Source organism: Pongo pygmaeus, chromosome 22 (assembly GCF_028885625.2).
Source record: "Pongo pygmaeus isolate AG05252 chromosome 22, NHGRI_mPonPyg2-v2.0_pri, whole genome shotgun sequence".
Lineage (NCBI taxonomy): Eukaryota > Metazoa > Chordata > Mammalia > Primates > Hominidae > Pongo > Pongo pygmaeus.
Window position 1 is genome coordinate 25,166,199 of NC_072395.2, and position 14,787 is coordinate 25,180,985.

The window sequence follows — 14,787 nt, forward strand, 5'->3', positions numbered from 1 at the left end:
ATGCTGAATTGTATTAGTGAAATCACTTTAAAATGATTTACAAACAAGAAGCATGGTGAGTGATTGGAAACCAACTGAAGTTTTGTTTTTGTTTTGCTGCTCGTGAAAATGGCCTGGGTGCTCGCCCCCGCCAAGGTTTCCACATCCCAGGTGCGGCTGAGCCTGCCAGGAAAGTCCAGCCCCTTTGGTGACAGGACTCGCCCCCCTCACCTCTGCACCCCTTTCTGCCACCCCATTCACCCCCACACCTCACCCCCACCTCCAATCCTCTATCCCATTGAACCCTCACCCCACCTCCCCACCCCACACCGTCCACGCCCCTACCCCCCAAGCCTTCCTTCCATCCACCTCAGCCCATTCACACTCCCACCCCATGTACCCCCTACTCCCCACTCCCATCCCCCAACTCACTCCGCAGCCCGCCACCCCATATACCCCCACTCCCCAGGCCCCGCTCCACTCCCACCCCAGCCAGGCACCCCCTAGCCCCCGTCCATACCCCGAGCCCCGGACCATAAGCCCCGCAGCCCTCAGCCTGGGGGGGTGGTACTTCTCCACATCCACAGGCCTCCTCCCGCAGCCCCGGCTCCCGGCCCCCATTACCTTCCCTTGTCGTCTCTCTTATTGGCGTCATGAAATGTCATCAGAAGGTAGCGCAGTTTCTCCAGATTACCATTGAAGACAGCTCTGTGGATCCTCCTCAGCTGAGACGATTTAATGTGGTATTGGGGAAATGAGAAGCCATCCGAGCACAAGCGCTCCCTGAGGGTGGGCCACCACTCCTCCTCGTAGTCTTCCACAATCATGGCTGCAAATTGTAGCCTGGGAACGCTCCAGCCGTAGCTCGCCTTCGGGAATCGCCGCCTCCGAAGCGCAACAACAAGCAATGCAGTCTGTCCACGGACCTGCGCACAGTCTCTCAGCGCCTCCCGCCTCTCAGCAGAAACTCCCAACAGAACAGTTAGGACCAGCGAGCACGCGCACCTTAGCCGGCCCCGCCCAACAGGCCCGAGTGGGAGAAACCGCCCTAGCAGCTCTCTCGCGCGCGCCCAGTGCAGGCGGCAGTTGCTGCTCAGATGCCGCGGGCTGGCGGGGCTCCCTGGAGCGCGAGGCGCGCCCTGCCCCAGGGCCTGTTTGACTGTCGCCCACGCGCTCTTCTCCTCTTCCACCGGCTGCGGACGCTCGGAGCCCCCCCCCCCCCGCGGTGGGCCCTCTGCAGCCCAGGGATGGGGTTGAGTGGTGCTTCTCCGCCTGGTGCCGCCGCTGGGCCCACAGCCCGACTTCGCCACTGCGTCGCCCCCGGGGTCCGCGCTGATGGGCGCGAGGAGGGAGGACGGGATCCGGGGTTGCCACCGCTGCAGCCAGCGCACCACTTGCAGGTGGCAGCTGCAGCTCGGGCTCCAGCGGGGGCTGGCGGGGCTCCCCTGGGATGGCCTCCTGGGCCCTGAGTGCGCCGCCCATCCGGCCGGGGGGTGCGCGCCTCCTGCACCCTGGGCCGAAGCCCATGCCCGGTGCTCCTGCCAAAGACTGCCTGACTTGCCGCAGCCGGGCTGGCCCCGGGGTTCTTACCCTTTCACAGCTGGGGAGTGGAGCCAGGGCCTGAGGTCTCCTGTGCGCCTCTCGGCGCCTGCGCCGGCGCTGTGCGCCTCTCTGCGCCTTTTCTCACCGTGGGGCAGCATGTGGGGGCCTCTTGAGGGACCCCCTAGATGCTTCTACTCAAAGCCCCCAAAGCCAAGGAGCCTCCACTCCTCCGTCTGCAGCCTCCCCTGCCGGTTCTCGCTACACAGGGTTCAGTGGCCTGGGGGCTGACGGAGGAGGTCGCGTCTGCCAAGGCCCCTCCCGGCGCCTCCCTGGCTCATCCAGCCCACCTCCCTCCGACGCTGGCTCAGGCAAAGTGCTCTGGTCACCAGGAGACCTTCCTGACCAGCCCCGGCCCCTTCTTGGCCTTCGCCCCACCTGGCCTCCCCTGGAGCCCTGGCCTGGGTGCCGGGCCTGCTGGGTCCAGAGCCCACCCCGCCCTGAACAACCCCGAGCCTCAGCCACCCTCAGTTCTTACGCTTTCAGAGCTGGGGAGTGGAGCCTGGGCCTGAGATCCGTGCGCCTCTCTGCACCGGCGCGGGGCGCCTCTCCGCCGCTGTCCGCCTCTACGCCGCGCTGGCGCCGGCGCTGTGTGCCTTTGCGAGGGCGGAGCTGCGTTCTCAGCACAGAGCCGGAGAGCATCGCGAGGGCGGAGCTGAGTTCTCCTCTGCACAGACTTCGGAGATACAGCGAAGGCAGAGCAGTGTTCTCCTCAGCACAGACCCGGGCGGGCGGGCCGGTGTCACCGCGAGGGCGGAGCTGCGTTCTGCTCAGCACAGACCTTGGGGGCACTGCCTCGCTTTGGGACAACTCGGGGCCGCATCGACGGTGAATAAAATCCTTCCTGTTTGCACCCCTGTTTGCGGTTGGTGGCAGCGATGGACACTGCGGCCAGCCAGAGCATAGAAAGGCGTGGGGTAAGTGCGCTATCCGGGCTGCACTGCGGGTGGCCTGAGACGGGTTGGGGGCCCTATCTCAGGCGTCACTGCCCGCCTTGGGTGGCTGGTTGGGTGTGCTATCTGGGGCTGTGCTGCCTGCACCGGAGGGGTGGTTTGGGGGCCCAAACCGGGGCTGCACTGCCCTTGGCGGGGAGCCGGTTGGGGGCACTATCCCGGACTGTATTGCTGGCAGCAGTGAGGTGGGCCAAGTATGCTATCCGGGGCTGCACTGCGAGGCTGTGGGGTGGGGGAGGTGGCGGTTTCGGGTTGAGGGCGCTGTGGGGTGCTGCAATGCCCATGGTGCGGGGAGGCGAGGCGGTTTGGGTGTGTTGGATGTGCTATTGGGGGGAGCGACACTGCTGGTGGTAGGGGGCAGGGTGGGTTGGGGGCCATATCAGGGGCTGCACTGATTGCTTTAGCTAGGATTTCTGGTACTGTGTTAAACAACAGTGGTGACAGGGGGCATCCTTATCATGTTCCAGATCTTAGAGGAAAAGCTTTCCATTTTTCCCCATTCCATATGATTCTAGCTGTGGGTGTCTTTCCTGTAGTTTTTATTATGTTGCGGTATGTTTCTTCTGTACCCGTTTCTTTGAGGATTTATAGCATGAAGGGATGTTGAATTTCATCAAATGCTTTTTCAGTTTCAGTTGACATGATCATACTGTTTTTGTCGTTTATTTGGTTGATATGATGTATCACATTGTATGTTGAGTGACCCTTGCATCCCAGGGATACATCCCACTTGATCATGATGAATTATCTTTTTAATGTATTACTGAATTTGATTCACTGGTATTTTGTTGAGGATTTTTGCATCAATATTAGAGATACTGGCCTGTAGTTTCCTTCTTTGATGCCTTTGTCTGATTTTGGTATCACAGTAATAATGGTCTCATAGAATAAGTTTGGAAGTATTCCCCCCTGTTTTTCAAAATAGTTTGAGTAGGATTCATACTAGGTCTCTAAATTGTTTGGTGTGAAGCCATCAGCAGTGAAGACATTAGTTCCTGGGCTTTTCTTTACTGGGAGACTTTTTCTGATGGCTTCAATCTCATTACTTGTTAACAATCTGTTCTGGTCTTGGATGTTTTCATTGTTCAACCTAAGTAGGTTGTATGCATCTAGGAATTTGCCAATTTCTACTAGGCTTTCCAATTTATTGGTATATAATAGCCAGTTATGATCCTTTGAATTTCTGAAGTATTAGTTATAATGTCTCCTTTTTTATTAGCTGTTAATTTTATTTATTTGAATCTTGTCTCTTTTCTCTTAGTTAGCCTGGTTAAAAGTTTGTCAATTTTGTTTAGCTTTCCAGAAAACCAACTTTTCTTTTAATCTTGTGTGTTTTTTATTTCAATTTTATTTCTGCTACGATCTTATTTGTTTTCTTATTTTCGGTTTAGTTTGTTCTTACTTTACTAGTTCTTTAAAATGTATTGTTTATTTGAAGTTTTTCTTTTGTTTGGACGGTAGGCACTTATAGCTGTAAATCTCTGCCTTTGTACTGCTTTCTGTGTAACAAGTTTTGATATACTGTGTTTTCATTACACTTTGTTTCACGAAATTTTTGGATTTCTGTCTTAGTATCTTCATTGACCCGCTAGTCATTTACTCAGGAGGGTAGTGTTTGACTTCCATGTGATTGTATTGTTTCCAAAATTACTCTTCTTGTTGATACCTAGTTTTATTCCTTTGTAGTCGAAGAAGATGGACACGGAGACAGCAGCGTGGTCAGAGTGGTAGGAGCCGCCCATCGGCGAGAGCTGCTCTGTGCCTGGCTGCTGGGTGCTGGAGCCTGTGGCCCACTGGCTTGCCTCACTGTGGTTGGTGGTGGCGGTGACAGAGACTGCAGCACGACCAGAGTGGTAGGACAGGGGCTATCCAGGGCTGCACCTTTCACAGTGTGGGGTGGGTTGGGGGCGCTATCCAGGGTGTCATTGCCTGCATTAGGGGTACTGGTTGGTAGCACTGTACAGGGCTGCACTGCCCACGGCAGGGAGGGTGGGTTATGGGCACTTTCTGGGGCTGCAATGCCCATGGAGGAGGACAGGTTAGGGCACTATCGGGTATACGCTACTGGCGGCATTGGGGGACGGAGGTGGGGGGCGCTGTTGAGGGCAGGACTAGCCGTGGAGGGGGGGCGAGTTTGGTGATATCAGGGGCTACACTGCTGGCGGCGGTCAGCAGAGTTGGCGTCCAAGGAAGGAGTGGTTCTCCTCTCCCTGACTCCACACTCCAGAGGGCGACCTACTCTTGGTCATACTGGAGTGCGGCAGGCACGCAGCATTTGCGTGGGAATCCTGAGCATGGCAGAGCCCCCACACCCACCGTGGTTCCTGGGCCTGTGCACTCTGGGTCTGTGCCTCAGAGGCTGCCAGGCACCCCTGGGGACACCACGGGGGACAGGGCCCTGTGTGTGGAGGCGTCCGGAACAGGAATTGGCACCTGGGTGCGGACGGCTGGCTGGGTCTGAATTTTTCTGCTTCTCCTGCTCCCCGAGGAGTGTGGCCCTGGTGGGCCCAATGGTTCCTGTGGAGTGGGGAGCTGGGTGCTGTGGTGTCTCCAGCACCCACCCCAAACCCCAGTTCCCGGCCAGCTTGGGCCAAAAGGAGAGGCTGGACTTTGGAGGGTGGATGTGAGTGCCTTTGCTGAAACTGGCCCCTGCCACCCAGTGGCCAGCATTACAAGTTGAGGCTCTAACCCTTCCACCCCTCACATCTTCCTCTAGGCTTTTCTGGCTTTGCCCACCCAGCTGCTCTGTGCCAGGAGGAGGAGGAGACACCTAGAGCCTGCGACACCACGGCTCACCTCGCTGTGGGTGGGTGGCAGCAACAGAGAGTGCAGTGCGCTGGAGCGGTAGGAGAGTGGCCGCACTAGGAGGGCAGGCGGCTGCAGCCATGGTTAGGGGTCAGGTTTACAGCGATGGACGGGCTGCAGCAGTGGCCAGGTGGTAGGAGCCTTGTAGGGAGGGCTGGTGCATTGGCAATGGGCCTGGCTTTTCCCTGCCCCTGCCGTGGATCTGGCCCTGTACTGCCCTGCCTTGCCCTGTACCTGCCCTACTGTTATCTGGACTGTCTCGGCCCTGTCCTGCTCTGGTCCCATCCTGACCCTGTCTTGGTCCTGTGCTACCCTGTCCCTGCCCTGCTCTTGCCCTGGCGCTGGCCCTGCCCTGAACCTGCACTGGCCTGACCTTGGCTCTGGCCCTGCCCCTTGTCCTGACCCTGGTTCTGTCATGGCACTGACCCTGCCAATGGTCATGGTCCTGCTCCTGTTCTGGCCCTGACCTGGCCTTGGACATGTCCTGGCCCTGCTTTGGCCCATCCCTGCCCTGACACCACCATGGGCCTGCCTGTGCTGCCCTCTCCTGGCACTGACCTTGTGCTGTCATGGCCCAGTGGTGCCATTGCCCTGCCTTACCCTGCGCTGGTTGTGCCTTGGCCCCGCTTGGTGCTGGCCGCTCCCTGGGCCTGCCCTGACGCTGCCTTGGCTTTTGCCCTGCCCTCACTATGGCCTGGCCCTGGCCCTAGCCCTGGTCCTGCCATATCCCTGGTCCTGCCTTTATCCAGGCCCTGCCCCTGCTGCTGCCCTGGCCCTGGCCTGGAACCTGGTCCTGTCAAGGACCTGCCCTGACTCTGCCATGGCCCTGGCCCTGCTCTGCCTTGTTCCTGGCCCTGACCCAGGCCCAGACCCTTTCGTGGCTCTGCACTGGCCTTTCCCTGGCCCTGAGCTGGCAGTGGTCTGCCCCTGGTCTTGCCATCACCCTGCCCTGCTGTGCTCTGGATGTGTCATCACCCTGCCCTGGCCCTACTCTGCCTTTGACCCTGCCCTGGCCTTACCTTGGCCCTCACCCTAGTCTTTGCTAGGCCCTGCTCTGGAGCTGACCCTAGCACAGACCTAGCCCTGACCCTGGCCCTGGTCTTTGCCCTGCCATAGCCCTGGCCCTGAAGTGGACGTGGAGGTGTCCTGGCCCGGGCGTAACATGGCTCTGCATTGGCCTGTCCCTGCCCTGCCCCTACCATTGCCTTGCCCTGCTCTGCCCTATCCCAGTACTGACCTGGCCATGCTATTTCCCTGCCCTACCCTGCCTTGGCTGTGCCCTGGCTTGGTTCTGGCCCTGGCCCCAGCCCCGGCCCTGCCCTGGACATGCTCTGACACTGCCTGAGCCTTGGCACTAGCCTGGCTCTTTCTTGGCATCAGCCCTTCTCTCTCTGTAGACCGGCTCTTGTCCTGTCCTGCACTGGCCATACCATGCCCTGCCCTGCCCTGGCCTGACTCAGCCCTGACTCAGCCCTGGCCTGACTCAGCCCTGACTCAGCCCTGGCCCAGCCTTGGCCTTGGCATTGCCCCTGGTCCTGCGATATTTCTTGCCCTGTCCCTACCTTGGCCTTGGCCCTGACCCTTACCTTGCTCTGGCCCTGCCCTTGCCCTAACACAGCCCCTGGACCTGTCCTGGCCCTGGCCCTTCCCTGCTTGAGACCTTGCCCTGGTTCTCCCCTGGCCCTGACCCTGAAATGCCTGGCCCTTCCCTGGCCTTGCACTGCTCTGGCCCTTGCCCTGACTCTGGTCCTGTCACTGGCCTAGCCCCAGCCCTGTTGCTGGTCTTACCATGGCCCAGACCCTGCCTTGGCCCTGCCCTGACCCTGTCCTGGACCCCGGCTGTGCCAAGAACCTGCACTGTCCTTGCCCTTGTTTTGCTCCTGCCCCGAACCTGGTCCTGCCCAGGCCATGGCCATGGCCCTGGCCCTGGCCCTGGCCCTGCCCTGGCTCTGCCCTGGCTGTTCCCTGGCCCTGCCCAGGTCTTGGCACTGGCCTGGCCCTGACCTGCCTTGGTCCTATGCTTTCCTGGCCCTGCCTTGCCGGCCCTGGCCCTGCCTTGGCCCTAGCCTGGCTTTGACCCTGCCCTGGCCCTACCTTGGCCTTCACCCTAGCCTTACCTGGGCACTGTGTTGGACTTGGCCATAGCACAGACCTGGTTGTGGCCCTGGTCCTGCCATGGCCCTGTCCCAGACCCCCTAGCCCTGCCAGGTACTTGTCCTGGCCCTGCTCTGGGCCTGGCTTTGTCCCTGGTTCTTAGATGACCCTGGCCCTGCCCCTGCCCTTGCCCTTGCCCTGGCACTGGCCTTGGAGATGTCCATGTTCCTAATCCTGGCCCTGCCCTGGAGCTGCCACTGTCTTGGCCCTGCCCTGGCTCTGGCCCTGCCCTGACCCTGGCCCTGAAGTGGATTTGCAGGTGTCTTGTCCCTGATTTAACTTGGCCCTACCATGGCCCTGTCCCTCCCCGGCTCTGTCCTGGTCTTGTGCTGACCCTGACCCAGACCTTGTCCCTGCCCCAGCCTTGTCCTAGACCTGGCCATGGCCCTGCCTCTGCCCTGGACCGGTGCTGGCACTGGCATGGACCCTGGCCCTGGCCCTTAGCTACTTAAGGCCATACCCTGGCCCAGCCCTGGTCCTGACCCTGTCCTGGCCCTAATTTGGCCTGGCTCTACCCTGGCATGCTATTCTGGCCCTAGCCCTGACCCTGTTCCTGTCCCTGTCCTGGCCCTAGCCCCATTGCTGGTCCTGCCATGGCCCTTGTCCTGACATTGCCCCTTCCTGGTCCTGGCCCTGGCCCTGTCCCAGCCCTGCTCTGGCCCTGGTCTGAACCCTGGCCCTGCAATGAACCTGCCTTGGTCCTCCCCAGACCCTGGCTCTGGCCCTACCTCTGCCCTGGCCACACACTTCCCCTGGCCTGGACCCCGGTCCTGGTCCTTGTCCTGCCCCAGCCGTGGCCCTGGCCCTGCCCTGCCTGTGCCCTGTTCTATCCTGGGCTGGCCCTGCCATAGCCTGGTCTTGCCATTGCCCTGCCCTAGCCTGCCCTGCTTGTTTCCCTAGATCTGCCCCGGCCTTTGCCCCTGTCTTGGTTCTAGCCTTGACTCAGCCCTGGAACTTCCCTGACCTTGCCTCAGCCCTGGCACTACCCTGGCCTTGCCTTGGCACTTGCCCTGCTCTCTGTATGGCCTGGCTCTGGCCCTGCCCTGCTCTGCTCTTGTTCTGTCCTGGCACAGCCCTGGCCCTGCCGTATCACTGGCTCTGGTCCTGCCCTTACACAGGCCTGACCCTGCCCCTGCCTTGGCTTTGGCCTGGACCTTGGCCATACAGTTACCCTGCCATGACCCTTTCCTGGCCCTGCCAAGGACTCGCCCTGGCTCTGTCATGGCCCTGACCCTTTCCTGGATTTGGATGTGTCCTGTCCCTTATTTGCCCTGGCCCTTCCCTGGCTCTGCCATACCCCTTCTCTAGGGTAGGACCAGGGTCAGGACCAGACCAGGGCAGGGTCAGGACCAGGGTAGGGCCATGGTAAGGCCTGAAGTTGGGAAGGGCCAGGGCAGCGGCAGGACCAGGGAAGGGTCAGGGCCAGGGATGTGTTAGGACTTGGGGCAGAGCCGGCACTAGGGCTGAGCCAGGGCCGAGCAGGAGAGATTACATTAGGCTATTATGTAAAATTTTTATTTTAGATATTTTAGATAACTGTAGTAGTAGTAATAATGTCTATACTATGTTGTTTGTAATAGTAATAATATTTGCAGTAAATAATCACTAAATTTTAACTAATACTATCTTTGCTTCCAGTAGTGTTCTATGAGTATAATTTTATCAATATATAAATATGTGAGGCATTGATTCTCACAATAATTCTATGTGCTAGGTACTTAAAGCATCCCCATTTTCCAAATGTAGGAAACAGGCATAAAGAAGTTAAATACTTGGCCAGATTACTCCTGTAATCCCAGCACTTTGGGAGGCCAAGGCAGGAAGATGGCTTGAGCTCAGGAGTTTGGAACCAGCCTGGGCAACATTGTGAAACCCCATCTCTACTAAAAATGCATAAAAAGAGCTGATTTATGTTTCTTGTAAGATTCTGGTTATAAAAACTGGTCAAACACACAGGGCATGGATAGGGCAGGGCCAGGGACAAGGTCAGGCCAGGAAGGGGCCAGGGCCAAGGCAGGGCCAGAGCTGGACTTGGAGGTGTCCTGGTCTGATTTGCCCTGCCCCAACGTTGGCCCAGCCCTGCTCTGGCACTTCCTGTCATGCCTTGTCCCTGGCCTGAGCATTGGCCCTGGCCCTGTCCTGCTTCTGGCCCTGCCCCAGGGTTGACCAGGCACTGCCATGGCCCAGTCCTGCATTGCCCTGCCCTCCTCTGCCCTGGCGCTGCCATGGCCCTGCTTGGGCCCTAGCTCTGCCTGGACTCTGGACCTGCCCTGACTCTACCCTGACTCTTCCTTGGTGTTGCCCTCTCATCTCTATGGCCTGGCTCTGGCCCTGCCTTGCACAGGCCATGCTCTGCCCTGCGTGTCCCAGCCTGGGCCCAGCCCTGGTCCTACCATATTCCTGACCCCAGCCGTACCCTTGTTCTGAACCTGACCCTGCCCTGGCTCTCTCCTGGTCCTTCCTTGGTCCTGCCCTGCCCTTCCATGCCCTGGCCTTGCCCTCACCCTGCATTGGTCCTGCACTGGTCCTTCCCTGCCCTGGCACTGCCTTGGCCCCGGCCCTGCCTTCTCCCTGGCCTTGCCCTTGCCCTGCCCTGGCCTGACCCCAGGCCTACCGAGTCCATGAAATGGCCCTGGACCTGCCTTGCCATCGTCTGTCCTGGCCCTGTATTGTCCCCACCATGCTCTGGTCCAGCGCTTGCCCTGGCCCTGTTGCTAGTCCTGCCACTGCTATGGCCCTGCCCTGTTTTTGGCCATGCCCTGTGCTACCCTAGCCCTGCCCTGCCTTGGCCTTGGCCCTACCATGGCCTTCTCCTACCCTGGCCTGGCCCTACACTGGCCTTTTCTACGCTGGCCTTGCCCTGCCCTGGCCTTGCCCTGCCCTGGCCTTGCCCTGCCCTGGTCTTGCCCTGCCCTGGCCTTGCCCTGCCCTGGCCTTGCCCTGCCCTGGCCTTGGCTTTGCCTTATCCTGTTGCTGGTTCTGCCCTTTCCCTGCCCTTGCTCTGGATCCTCTCTGGTTCTGCCTTCTCCCTGGCCTTGCCCTTGCTCTGCCCTGTCCCTGGCCCAGCCTTGACCCTGACCCTGGCCCTGACAATCCCCAGGTCCCACACTGGCCATGCTTGGCCCTGGCCCCTCCTTTGGCCCTGCCCTAGCCCTGCCTTGGCCCTGAGCTATCTTAGTCCTGCCCTGGCCCTGAACTCGCCATGGGCCCTACCCTCACCCTACACTGGCCCTGCCCTACCCTGGCCTTGCCCTTGCCCTGGACCCTCCCTGGCCATGTTTTCTCCATGGTCCTTCTCTGGCCTTGCCCTTGCCTTGTCCCCTTTCTGGTACTGCCATGTTTCTGGCCCTGCCCTGTCCATGTCCTGTGCCTGACTCTGGCCCTGGACCTCCCTGTCCCTGCCCTGCCATACCCTGGCCCATTCCTTGCTCTACACTGACCCTGCCCTGCCTTGGCCCTCTGCTACCCTAGCCCTGCCCTGGCCTTCTGGCCGTGATCCTGCCATGGCCCTTGGCCCTGCCATTTCCCTGCCCTGGCCCTGGTTCTGCCCTGATTCTGGCCCTGGCCTTGGTCCTCTCATGTCCCTGGCTGTGACCCTGCCCCTGGTTTTTCTCTGGCCATGACCCTGCCCCAGTTCTGTCCTAGCCCTGGCCCTGTCTCAGTTCTGTCCTAGCCCTGGCCCTGTCTCAGTTCTGTCCTAGCCCTGGCCTTTCAGAGTACTTTATGCTTAGTAAGGGCTCCATAGTGTCTGTGAGTTAAATGTTGTGCTCATAATATCTGCCAAAACAGAAAGAAAAAAACCAAAATCTGATGATGAGAAGTTAAAGCTTTGTGTATAATATGCCTTGAATTGTAAGCACCTGTTATTAGTTGTATTACATATAGGTCAGGGTTTTGTACACATAACTCCAAACCATTGATACTGTTAAAAGAATATATGAATATATGAAAAAATGTATAAACGTAAGAATGTATGAGTATCTAATGACCTTTCCAAATTAATTTTTATTTTTAGCTCTATTAGATTTTTCTCAGTGTAACAAATGTTTATTCCTATGTAATTAGGGGCATATTTCCTTTACAGAATATTCATATTACCTAATTGAAAATTATATGATACAAAAATATAATACTATTTTTAGGCCAGGCATGGCGGCTCATACCTGTAATCCCAACATTTTGAGAGGCAAGTTTGGAGAATCATTTGAGTCCAGGAGTTGACCAGCCTGGGCAATACAGTGAGACCTTATCCTTATTAAATAAATAAATAAATAAATAAATAAATAAATAAATAAATAAATAGGTTGGGCAATGTGGCTCATATCTGTCATCCCAGCATTTTGGGTTGCCAAGGCAGGAGGATTGCTTGAGCCCAGGAGTTTGAGACCAGCCTGGGCAGCATAGCAAGACTCCATCTCTACAAATAATAAAATATTAACCAGGTGTGGTGGTGTGCACCTGGGGTCCCAGCTACCTGGAGGCTAAGGTGGGAGGTTTGCTTGAGGCTGCAGTGAACTGTGACTGCACCACTGCATTCCAGCCTAGGCCACAGAACAGGACCTTGTCTATAAATAAAGAAATAAGTAAAAATAGAAATAAAAATAAGTAGAAAGAAATATAAGTAAATATAAATATAAATACATATAAATATAAAAATGAATGCATTAAAACAAACAATTTTTAAATTTAACATCACTGAGGGCATCCTATCCATTTCATTTCATGATTCCATTACATCATTTCACTTAGATGAAATGATAAGATGACTTGAGATGAGATGAAATGACGAAATGATGAGATAAGATGAGATGAAATTTTGAGATGAAATGGTGAGTAGAAATGATGAGATGAAATGATGAGACAAAATGAGAAAATTAAAAAGAAATTGAAAGGAGATGAGATGAGATGAAATGATGAGATGATGGATGAAATGATGAGATGAAACGAGATGAAATGATGAGAATAAATGATGAGATGAAATGAAATGAAATAATGAAATGATATGAAATAATGGAATTGAAATGAGACGAGATGATATGAGTTAAAATGATGAGATGAAATGAGATGAACGATGAGATGAAATGATGAAATGAGATGAGATGATAAGATGAAATGATGAGATGAAATGATGAGATGAAATGAGATGAAAAATGAGATGAAATGAGATGAAATGAAATAATGAAATGAGATGAAATAATGAAAGGAAATTATGAAATGTAATGATGAAATTGAAATGAGATGAGATGAAATGATGAGATGAAATGATGAAATGAAATGATGAAATGAGATGAGATGAAATGATGAGATGAAATGAGATGATGGGATGAAATGATGAGATGAAATGAGATGAAATGAGGTGAAATGATGAGATGAAATGAAATGAGATGAAATGAGATGTAATGAAGTGAGATGAAATGAAATGACATAATGAAATGAAATAATGAAATGAGATGAAATAAAATAATGAAATGATGAAATGAAATGATGAAATAATGAAATGGAAATGAAATGGAAACGATGAGATGAGAAGAAACGATGAGATGAAATGATGAAATGATGAGATGAGATGAAATGATGAGATGAAATGAAATTAAATGATGAGATTAAATGATGAGATGAGATGTGATGAAATGAGATGAAATGATGACATGATATGATGACGTGAAATCAGATGAAATAATGAGATGAAATGACGAGATGAAATGACGAGATGAAATGATGAGATGATATGATGAGATGAGATGAAATGAGATGAAATGTGATGAGATGAAATGACATAATGAAATGAAATAATGAAATGAAATGAAATGATGAAATGGAATAATGAAATGGAAATGAAATGGAAATGATGAGATACAATGAGTTGAAATGATGAGATGAAATGATGAAATGATGAGATGAAATGATGAGATGAGACGAGATGTGATGAAATGATGACATGAAATGATGACATAAAATGAGATGAAATAAGATGTAATGATGAAGTGAGATGAGATGAAATGAGATGAAATGATGAGATGAGATGAAATGAGATGAGATGAAATGAAATGGTGAGATAAAATGATGATATGAAATGATGAGATGAATGATGAGATGAAATGATGAGATGAGATGAGATGATGAGATGAAATGATGAGATAAACTGATGAAATGAAATAATGAGATGAAATGAAATAATGAAATGAAATTTAAATAAAATTGAAATGAAATGAGATGAAATGATAAGACAAAATGATGAAATAAAATGATGAAATGATGAGATGTGATGAGATGAACTGATGAGATGAAATGAGATGAGATGACATGAAATAATGAAATGAAATAATGAAATGAAATTGATATGAGATGAGAAGGTATGAGATGAGATGAAATGGTGAGATGAAATGATGAAATGATGAGATAAGATGAAATGAGTTGATGAGATGATGAGATGAAATGAAATGAAATGATGAGATGAACTGAGATGAAATGAAATTAGATGAAATGTAATGAGATGAAAAGACATAACGAAATGAAAAAATGAAATAATGAAATGAGGTGAAATTAGATGATGAAATTAAATGATGAAATGATGAAATGGAAATGATGAGATGAGATGAAATGACGAGACGAATGATGAGATGAAATGATGAGATGCAATGATGAGATGAAATGATGAAATGATGAGATGTAATGATGAGAGGAAATGAGATGTAATGAAATGAGGTGAAATGAATGAGATGAAATAAAATAATGAAATTGAATTGAGATGAGATGAGATGAAATGATGAGATAAAATGATGAGATGAAATAAATGATGAAATGATGAAATGCTGAGGTGAGATGAGATGAAATGAGATGAAATTATGAGATGAAATGATGAGATGAGGTGAGATGAGATGAAATGATGAGATGATAAGATGAGATGAGAAGAAATGATGAGATGAAATGAGATAAGATGAGATGAATTGATGAGATGAAATGAAATGAGATTAAATGAAATGAAATAATGAAGAGAAATTGAAATGAGATGAGATGAAATGAGATAAAATGATGAGATGAAATGATGAGAAGAAATGAGATGAAATGATGAAATGATGAGATGAGATGATGAGATGAAATGATGAGATAAAAATGATGAGATGAAATGATGAGATGAATTGAAATCCGATGAAATGAAATGAAATAATGAAATAATGAAATGAGATGAAATGAAATGGAATTATGATATTGAAATGAAATTGAAAGATGAGATGAGATGAAATCATGAAATGTTGAAATGAAATGATGAAATGAAGAGATGTGAGATGAAATGATG

The 14,787-nt window shown here is 52.6% G+C and overlaps 3 protein-coding genes across 8 annotated transcripts in view; 2 read left to right on the forward strand and 1 right to left on the reverse strand.

Moving 5' to 3' along the window:
* LOC129022327 (ankyrin repeat domain-containing protein 36A-like) overlaps positions 1-1,565 on the reverse strand; it is a 34,258-nt gene extending 32,693 nt beyond the window's left edge. For all 6 annotated transcript variants that reach the window (XR_008496368.2, XR_010125256.1, XR_010125257.1 and 3 more), the window contains exon 1: positions 604-1,565. Coding sequence is in view for 3 of the 6 variants with exons in the window: in XM_054468445.2 (XP_054324420.1) it covers positions 604-806 (203 nt within the window). In the remaining 3 variants the exon portion in view is untranslated. The remainder of the gene's footprint in view (positions 1-603) is intronic.
* On the forward strand, positions 1,505-9,103 carry LOC134738937 (uncharacterized). The gene is made up of 4 exons (XM_063659620.1): positions 1,505-1,511; positions 1,605-2,495; positions 4,218-4,384; positions 5,248-9,103. The coding sequence occupies exons 1-2, from the start codon at positions 1,505-1,507 to the stop codon at positions 2,408-2,410; spliced, it is 813 nt and encodes a 270-aa protein (XP_063515690.1). The 3' UTR covers positions 2,411-2,495; positions 4,218-4,384; positions 5,248-9,103.
* Positions 9,104-9,775: 672 nt separating this feature from the next.
* LOC129022704 (nascent polypeptide-associated complex subunit alpha, muscle-specific form-like) lies at positions 9,776-14,355 on the forward strand (the record flags this gene model as incomplete). Its single annotated transcript, XM_054468969.2, has 1 exon — positions 9,776-14,355. A coding segment is annotated over one exon (1,089 nt), but the record flags the coding sequence as incomplete, so codon positions are not given.
* Positions 14,356-14,787: the final 432 nt, after the last annotated feature.